The sequence below is a fragment of the Leptonotus elevatus genome, chromosome 7 (genome assembly GCF_054856555.1).
Source record: "Leptonotus elevatus isolate MCC_2025b chromosome 7, RoL_Lele_1.0, whole genome shotgun sequence".
In the NCBI taxonomy this organism is placed as follows: domain Eukaryota; kingdom Metazoa; phylum Chordata; class Actinopteri; order Syngnathiformes; family Syngnathidae; genus Leptonotus; species Leptonotus elevatus.
The window spans coordinates 9,191,999-9,201,905 of NC_141245.1; the positions used below are offsets into that span (position 1 = coordinate 9,191,999).

The 9,907-nt window shown below is 42.5% G+C and overlaps 1 protein-coding gene across 1 annotated transcript; it reads left to right on the forward strand.

Moving 5' to 3' along the window:
- Positions 1-5,628: 5,628 nt before the first annotated feature.
- Positions 5,629-8,344, forward strand: fzd9b (frizzled class receptor 9b). The gene has a single exon (XM_086081192.1). The coding sequence runs from the start codon at positions 5,898-5,900 to the stop codon at positions 7,683-7,685; it is 1,788 nt and encodes a 595-aa protein (XP_085937318.1). The 5' UTR covers positions 5,629-5,897; the 3' UTR covers positions 7,686-8,344.
- Positions 8,345-9,907: the final 1,563 nt, after the last annotated feature.

A 9,907-nucleotide genomic window follows, 5' to 3' on the forward strand; every position in this document is an offset into this window, starting at 1 on the left:
CTTTCAACAGTATTGCTCCCACAGGACACGCGAGAGACGACTACATTTTCGTCAGAGACATTTAAAAACAAAGGCGAGATGATAACTGCTGCAGACACACACGAGAAAATCTTTATATCATATATATAGTATCATGTCGTGATTGAATTAGCCTTGTGACCTTTGACCAAACACATCCTATCAAGAAAATTGTAGGACATGCAGGAGCAGAGCTCATTTATTTTGGGGCAAAGTCAGAGGAATGTGTTGCTCTCATCGGCACCGAACCTCCAGGACTCATTTACTGTGAATACTTGTGAGGTTCAGCTGAACTAGAGAAAGTGTTGACATTCAGTTTTCATATTCCCAAGTATGAATAAACATCCTGCAGTTGAAACATGGCACTGCTCTGGGTACAGTTGAATTAAATACGATCTGTTAGAAGTACTGGGAGGGGAGGAGAGGGGGGGTGGGGACATAAAGAAGCCAAACATTTGGTTTGCCGGATAACTTTGACTATCAGGTTGGCGAAAAGGTAAACTGCTATTTCACAGGAATGATGAATTTATAACAACTTTGAACGAACTATCGCTGAGTTTCATCAGAATGATAGAGTTGTATTCATTACAGAAACATGTACAATGCATTACAGAGGCAGCATCCCAAGTTACACGACAAGATGATAATGCTTAATTGTGAGTGAAACTGTCAGATGAATTAATTAAATAGCATGTTAATTATTTTTGGTTCTAGTTTGCAGTAATTGCACTGTACTGAAAATACATAGCTTTAAGTCTGAGCAGGTCAAAATTATATGAGGAATACCTCAAGGCTCCATCCTGGGCTCATTTTCTCTTTAACATCCACATGCTCAGATAACCAAATGAATTACTCTACAAAAGACACATTTCAATTGAAACCCAAGTGACTGACCAAGAACCCACACACAAGCAGTGGGTGAATGTTAAGAACAAATTACTGAGTGGATGTGCCTTAATTTTCTTCAGTTATACAGAAAAAGAGTTGCAGTAGTGAGGAATCTAAAACTTAGCATGCAGTTCCAGTCATTAAATGTGATAACCTCAAATCAGGACAGAGATCTGGGAGTTGGATTCAGACCTGAATTTTAAAAACCACATTAAAAGAATAATAAAGCCACCTTATTATCATCTTCTGAAGATTTCTAGGATTAAAGAACTAATAGTGTAGCAAGACTTGAATTTCCCCTCAGTTAAGCTGACTACTGTAACAGTATTTTTACTGCTTTTTTAAAAAAGTCAGTCAGACAACTGTAAGTAGCTGATTTAGAATTCTACTGGTCGAATCCTCACTAAGTTCAAGAAAGCGGACCACATCCCTCCAGTTCCCTTTGCAGTGGCTCCGTGTCTCTCAGACAATTGAGATACTCCAGGTAGTTTATAATGCCCAGAAGGGTTAGGCCCAAAATACTTTGAACCATGAACTAACTGAGAGTCTATGCAAGCACTTTTAAATAAATGATGAAGACGCACCGGTTCACTGCTGCCTTTGACTAGAACACAATTTTCACTCCAACTCTGCACTTTCACTTTTACTACTTTTATTCCTTAATTTATAGCTCCTGTGAGTTCTACTACTTTCTTTTCTTTAATTTAAGTTTAATTTAAGTTTCCTCATTTAGCTACATAGAGATTCTAAATATTAGATCTAGCAAGCAGCAATGCGGTGCGGTGTAGTTCTATGTGTGTGCTGTATAACAAATGGATAGAACTTTAGGAAAGGTCAACATTTGTCCACCATTTAATGTCTATTTTCAGCAATTTGTTGTACAATGTTTATGAATTTCACACTTCCCATGTGGGAGTAACTGTGGCTTTACAAATATGTTGCTGCCTAATGACTGTGCAGGTAACGTCACATAGAGCTTGCAGCGTAGTGTTTTTTCAAATTTATTACAATTGTTCACAATTTCATGCTTATTTTATATAGCCACACTCACCCAGTAGTCACTTGTCAATTTGTATTACAATGCTGTTTTGATTTTATTCTGCTTTTCCAGATGTTGAAACCATCACAATTACTCATATTTCTCTTCTTTCTTTTTTTTTCCAGTTTAACAAGCTCTAACATTTCTGGCACCAGTGTCATTTTGAGTCAAGTATCAATGTGGACATTATTTCACTAACTTCGTCATGTTTAAATGACCCAACACAAGCTCTAAATGGTGTTATTTCCTGGAAGACAAACACAGATGGGCGAAGGGAATGAATTGCTGCCATTTTCCTAATAGTGCAACAGCAAAATTATATGAACGAAATTCAAACAAGAACCTTAGTTTGCCGCTTGCAAATTCAAATAAAGTCGAATGACTTGACTAAACTCTACGGGCCCAGTCATAATTTGAATAAGCAGCTGCTGATTTACACGCTCCCGTGGCACCGCATAATTTACAGATTATCACAACACAACATGAGCAAAGACCCAAATGTGTGATCCAAGCCTCGGCCGTTCACCGCATGCACTGCGCCGGTTGTGATGAATTGCTCTCTCATTACATCCAAAACAGTCTCAGACACAGATCAGATTCTCATGCATTGTTTTCCATTGGATGTTTATAGCTTTGTTCCTTGATATATGATAAGCAATAAGTAAGAGGTAGTAATTACAAGGCCCACGCTTCATCGGCTCGTTTGATGAATGTGTGAAATTAAAGACGCTCTATTCGATGTGGAAGGTGGTTATTACAAAACATACAAAGACTTTACATGCGGCCGTATTATAATAGAGTGAAAGAGTGGGTGGAAAACTAAGTAGTGCAAATTCAGCCATTATACTATACTATTACCTCTGCTGGAGAGCAAAATAAATAGAATTGACCTTGAAAAAAGAAAATAGAGCCAGAAAGAAGGCCTAATTCAAAACATTTAGTTGCTATTCATTTCCTTTTACCCATTTACTGTTAAGGTCAATAAGAAATAATACAATTAAGTGGGGGAAAAATCACAATGGACCTCCTGGATCAGAATGTCGTGCGGTCAGACCTCGTGTCTCTCTAACTAATCAGCCGCTTGGTGTCAGTGATTTTTTATGGTTGTTACCTCTGGAACACAGAAAATAACTCGGTTGTTCATTTGGCCATCACTACATATTTAAAGATTATTTTTGTTTGGGGAAAACGTGCTCAAAAGCACAAAATTAATGCCACTCTCACTTTTGTGGTCAGATGACCTTACAACGGTTAGCTTAGTTTGGCACTTACAGTTACAAGCCTGGAAACAAAGGGGAACAGAAAGTGGATTTGTAGAGGTTCGTTCAGCTGGACGACATCATACTGATGACAGGACTGTTGGAATTTGGTGCATGCACAAAAATGGTCCAGCACATCAATCCATTTCTTATAGCATTTTTTTTTTTTTTACATTCCTGAGCAGGGTAACGTGGGGTTGGAGCCCATCCCAGCTGACTTTTGAGCTGTTTACACTGACGACTGAAAAAAAAAGAAGGACAAAACTGTTGTTTCATAGCTGGGTAGCAGTGATGCCCGTAATGCGTTAATAATGGCTGCCGTTTAAATTTGACTTATTGCTAATCTTCAAGGATGAAACATGTTACTGTGTGACTAATCAAAGTTGTCAAACAGCACAAAATCTCAAAAGAAAGAAAACTCCACCCAAGTGCACAGTTAGATTATTGCAGTAGTTTAGCGCTGGGCATGAAAAATAGGGCTCTAACTTTTGCATACATTTCAACCCGTCTCAGTCCATTCACGACTGATTGTAACTAAAGCTCAGTGACGAAAACAGCTCCAGCAGTCAAACAATACACTGAATAAGAAGTCAAATAATGCTAGGATGTTAGTGAATCATGATATGTGTCGCACAGCATGCGTGTGATTACGCCCCGATAACGATCTGAGACCTTTTAAGGATACTCTCAGGTGTCTCCTGGCACTCTCAAATGTCTTCTTATCTGTGACAGGCACTCTTAAAAAGTTGCAGAGCTGTTGTGGAAATTCAGCCAAAGCCGTTTCAATAGATTTTCAAAATGTCTCTGCACCAGCATACAAAAAGATATCATCTCAAAGTTGGGAACACGCTCCGGATTTGACTGCATCAGACTTGAATCGAAAAAATGTTTCCCCTTTCCCTGATGCCATAGCTGATTAGTGCACCCTCAAATTGTTATCTAGAAAACTCGAGAACGGTTTGCACTTTATAAGACTCCCTAATTCACTCTCTCATCATCTTAAATATACTCTAGTCATCATGCAACCAATGACACATTAGCATTTAGAAAGGTATTCTATAGATATATATATATATATAGTATAGTTAGTTATATAAGTTCAGTTGAGTTGAGTGTAAGGTTAGTTAGTTAAGTCAACCCAAAAAAATATGCTTTACAATATTATGTTCTATGCACCATCACAAGTCTAAAAGCTCACAATTTTCCTGAGTTTGGTCATGTGACATTCACAAGCTGAGCCGTGATCAGTTTTTACCTGAGCCCTGAGCAACTGCGGCAAAATGGCCGCCCCTTGAGATGGATAATTCATATTCCACAAATGCAATATTACGTAGACTGTGGTGTTTAGACTAGAATATATTACTGTTTATTGTAAATACGTTTTTGAGGGCGGGGTGACTCCATTTTATGTTAAACATACACAAATTAATGCAGATTTAATGTTTGCTCTTTTTCACAGTCATTTATTACTCATTTTAATCAGAATAATTTATTGATTTCTGGGAGTCAAATGGTGTAGTTTAAGGACATTCTTACAAGAGGAATTTGTTGTTGTCCGCTAAACTATAAACTCAACAAGTTAGAAAGAATCATTTGTAAAGGGAGGTCTTGCACTTACAGTAAAGAGGGGCCTTTAGCCTCAAAGTTATCTAAAACACAGCTGACGAAAGGCTACCAATAAGTCAGTGTCATCATGTCAAACTGCCGCAAACAGTCCGAGTTCTAATAGAGACAGTCTGAACTTGACAGTCAATTCAGTGCTGCGGGGCAAGAGGCCAAAATCCTTGAGTTCCTCTGCTCTGTTTGAGGAAAGATCAAATGCTCCTTGGAACAGCTGGGACATACGCATGCTCTGCATATTCAACCACTAGATGGAAACAATGGCCCTCTGCTCTTCACCATCTCGTTTCTCTTGGCTTTCAAGTGTATTTCGTGGGAGAGAACAATGCAATTAATATATATGTGGTTTCTACTGTTTTTTAAAGACATCATTATCATCTGGTTAAAAAAAAAAACATAACTTATAGTTATGACTAAATCTGGGCAGAAGACCTTCTTCAATAGATAGATAGATAGATAGATAGATAGATAGATAGATAGATAGATAGATAGATAGATAGATAGATAGATAGATAGATAGATAGATAGATAGATAGATAGATAGATAGATAGATAGATAGATAGATAGATAGATAGATAGATAGATAGATAGATAGATAGATAGAGAATGGTACAGTATTGTCACAGCAGAAGTATTTGAGCGCCCTCCGCCATCTGTGCAGTCTTCCCCCGCGTGGGGTGCCTCGGCTGAAACGTGAGAGGCACGCAGCGACTCACGCCCCCTCCCCTCACCCCCCCCCCCCCCCCTTCCCCCCCAGACACAAGCCCTCCACCGCGGCTCTCCGGCTTTCAGTGTGCGGGAGCCTGGAAGCGGCAGCACAAGCTACCGAAGCCCGGACCGCTTCTAATTTCTTCTCCCCTCGCGCTGCGGAGTTGACGCTGATGTGAAGGACTCACTTTCCGCTTTTTGATCACTTATTTTGAATTGTTTTGCTTGGTTTTGTTTTAAAGGGACTTTACGTTTGAAAGAGTTTGTGTGATTTAAAGTGTTTCTTGAACGGACTGACACCAGCTTCCGGCATGGGGAAGTTGGAATAACGGGGATCCAGCCACATTCGTATCTTCATGTATAAATGAGCCGAACTCTATTTTTGACCTCCGCGATGAGCATGGATGGTTGTCCGCTGAAGGTGGCGATTTTCCTGTGGTGCTTGCTGGTGATTTCTGGCTCCAGCTTCGAGATCGGCTCGTACGAGCTGGAGCGAGGAAGACCGGCCAAGTGCGAGCCCATCACCATCCCCATGTGCGAGGGCATCGGCTACAACCTGACGCGCATGCCCAACTTCATGGACCACGACGACCAGAAAGAGGCTGCCATCAAGCTGAACGAGTTCGCCCCTCTGGTGGCTTACGGCTGCGACGTGCACCTCCGCTTCTTCCTGTGCTCCCTTTACGCACCCATGTGCACTGACAAAGTGTCCACCTCCATCCCTGCCTGCAGACCCATGTGCGAGCAGGCGCGGGAGAGATGCGCCCCCATCATGAAGAAGTTCAGCTACACTTGGCCCGACTCGCTAGACTGCTCCAAGCTGCCCACCAGGAACGACCCCAACGCCCTGTGCATGGAAGCCCCCGAGAACGAGACCAGAACGGAGGGCAAGAAAGGGGAGGGCATGCTCCCCGTGCCCCCTCGCCCCCGGCAGGCTGGCGCCAGCGGCGGACGCTCCTCGGGGGGAAGCGGCTCATGCGAGAACCCTGATAAGTTCCAGTTCGTGGAGAAGAGTCAGTCGTGTGCGCCGCGCTGCTCCCCCGCCGTGGACGTGTTCTGGTCCAGGCGAGACAAAGACTTTGCCTTCATTTGGATGACAGTGTGGTCCATCCTGTGCTTTGTGTCCACCGCTTTCACCGTGCTCACCTTCCTCCTAGAGCCGCACCGCTTCCAGTACCCGGAAAGGCCCATCATCTTCCTCTCCATGTGTTACAACGTCTACTCGGTGGCGTTCATCATCCGCTCGGTGGCGGGCGCCGAGAATATCGCCTGTGACCGGGAGCACGGCGAGCTGTACATCATCCAAGAAGGGTTGGAATCCACAGGCTGCACCATCGTCTTCCTCATCCTCTACTACTTCGGCATGGCCTCCTCCATCTGGTGGGTCATCCTCACGCTCACCTGGTTTCTGGCGGCGGGGAAGAAATGGGGTCACGAGGCCATCGAGGCGCACAGCAACTACTTTCACATGGCAGCATGGGGCATCCCGGCGCTGAAGACCATCGTCATCCTCACCATGAGGAAGGTGGCCGGAGACGAGCTGACGGGCCTGTGCTACGTCGGCAGCATGGACTCGGGGGCGCTCACCGGGTTCGTCCTCATCCCCCTCTCTTGTTACCTGGTCATCGGCACGTCCTTCATCCTCACCGGCTTCGTGGCGCTCTTCCACATCCGCAAGGTGATGAAAACCGAGGGCACCAACACGGAGAAGTTGGAGAAGCTCATGGTGAAAATCGGCATCTACTCCATCCTCTACACGGTGCCCGCCACGTGCGTCATCGTCTGCTACTTCTACGAGAGGCTCAACATGGACTACTGGAAGCTGAGAGGCCTGCAGGCCACGTGCGGCTCCTTCAACGGCAACGGCGGCGACTGCTCCCTGCAGGCCTCCGTGCCCACCGTGGCCGTCTTCATGCTGAAGATCTTCATGTCTCTGGTGGTGGGCATCACCAGCGGCGTGTGGGTGTGGAGCTCCAAGACCTTGCAGACGTGGCAGGGCTTGTGCAGCAGGAAGTTGGCGGAGCGGACTAGCGGCAGGAAGCCGTGCAGCGGGGTCAGCTGCAGCAGCACCCACTGCCATTACAAATCTCCCGCCGTGGTTCTGCACATGGCCAAGACGGACCTGCACGCAGATAGTCCCACTCATGTTTGACGCAAACATGCATGTGTCACAAAAGGAGCTGCTAAAAAGACACCCTAGGGGGGGTTCTAGGTCAAGATGGCCCAATAACGGGATTCAGCGCAAAAAGGGACATGTTCTCCAAAAGCGTGGAACTGCCAATGTGGAGTAAACATTTTTGACTGGCAAATACGTTCAAACTTATTCATAAGTACGTTGAGACATATTTGCAAGTACGTTCGAATGGATTTACAAATGTGGTTGAAAGTACTTGTTGGCTAAAATGCTAACAAAAAATTACCCATAATGCCACAGGATATTGACGTGCAAGTAAAAAAGATCTACATTATATCAATATGTTTGAAAATTAAGTAAACATTGTTTTTCTGTAAAAAAAAAAAATATCTTAATGGAATGCTGAACAGAAATGCACTGCAGACATAATAATCATCATCAAAATTGTTAATGAACAATGTTTATTACTTAGTGATCAAGTTAACCTTAAACATTTCTTGGCAATAATATGTTATATGTGACCTCACTAGTCTAAACATGACATTTTGATTGATCGTACATTTGTAAAATATGAGTTATGCAGCAAAATCCAGCCATTTTTATCCATTTCCGGGGGCAGCCATTTTGCCACTTGCTGTCGACTGAAGATGACATCACAGTTGTTCAGGGCTAAGGCAACGACCAATCACAGCTCACCTGTTTTATGAAGTTGAGCTGTGATTGGTTGTTACCTGAGATCTGAGCAACTGTGATGTCATTTTTCACTCAACAGCACGTGGCAAAATGGCCGCCTTCTGATATTGATAAAAATTGCTGGATTTTTTTTCCTGCTTAACTCATATTCCACTAACACAATATTAACCAGAATATCGTATTTTTGGGGAGGTTGAATTCCTCTTTAAAATTTGAATGTATTGGAATAATGTAGGCCAAATGCTTTTTCATTTCTTTTTTTAAACTTTTTTTTCTTCTTGTTTTTAAAGTTTTTACCATTTAGCATACAAGTACGTTTGAACGTACTGGAAAATGTTTATTTAAATAAGTTCGAACATACTTATATAAATATAACTATAAATATATATTTTAACGTATTTGCCATTGAAGAATGTTTAGTTCCACGTAACGTTCAGTAATGTTCAGTATTGTTATTAGCCATATTGTTCTGTGCAGTGGACTGATGTTGGAAGCAATTGTGGGATTTTTCTTCTACAAAGCAGCACAATTTGATGTATAAAATCTGTATAAATGTTTATTTATTGTAAATATATTTAATTTAAGTTCATCTTTACTCTCACCAGATGTTGTGTTTGGATGCATTTATTCAAAAGAGATGAAGTGCCTTTTGTAAGAACACTGGCTCTTGACTTTTTATTTTTGGATGACAATAAATTTGTAGAACTTAAGTTCAACTCGGAGCGCCTTGGCTTGTTGTCATTTTGGAAACAATTTCACCGCCTCCTGTGATGAATATTTTAGCCTTTAAAGAGTTGAATGAAAGAATTAATATGTCACAAGCGGCTGCTCGTGTCTTGTTTTCCTGATTTCTCTCTCTGGGAATGTCTCTGCAGCGGGTCTGCTCTCCAAATGCGTCCCAGAGGCGTCTCCAAAGATAATCCTCAAAGAGACTTGCTGATGAAAAGAGGGACAGACTGTGGCAAGAATGAACGTTTGCGTCACGCGTCTTTAAAATGCAGCAGCAGCGCACGTAAGAATATGTTTAATTAATAGCCGGTTTAATCACTGCTGTTGCTCTTTGCTGCTCTGCTTGAGCCCGTCAAAGCACTTTGATCTAGCAGGGCATCACAGGCACATTTCGCCCTCGTTGCCTGGCACAATTTGGCACCAGCTCTCATATTTGTGTGATTTCAGCAAGCAGATGTAAGATTCACATTTATACGTGGTTTGTGGTCAATCGGTCATGTTGATTGTGCTGAAGCTACTGAGCGGCGACTGAATTGCCACATAAACTGGAAGGCATTATCTTTATTTGACCAAACTAAACAAAACAAAGCACCTTTTATTCTCACATTGAAATAATCAACGGCTGAATCTTAAGAAAAGCCACGCATGGCGTTGTTTTCATGACATAAATAGCCCAATTTGGGTCGTAGAAATTACATCTGGGTAATGAAGCCAATTTTATTACACACGAGTACCTCCGTGTTCGCGCACACGCCGTAAAATAGAAAGAGTAAATTGCTTTTACATCACGGGATTTAAACAATTTAACAACCCATGTG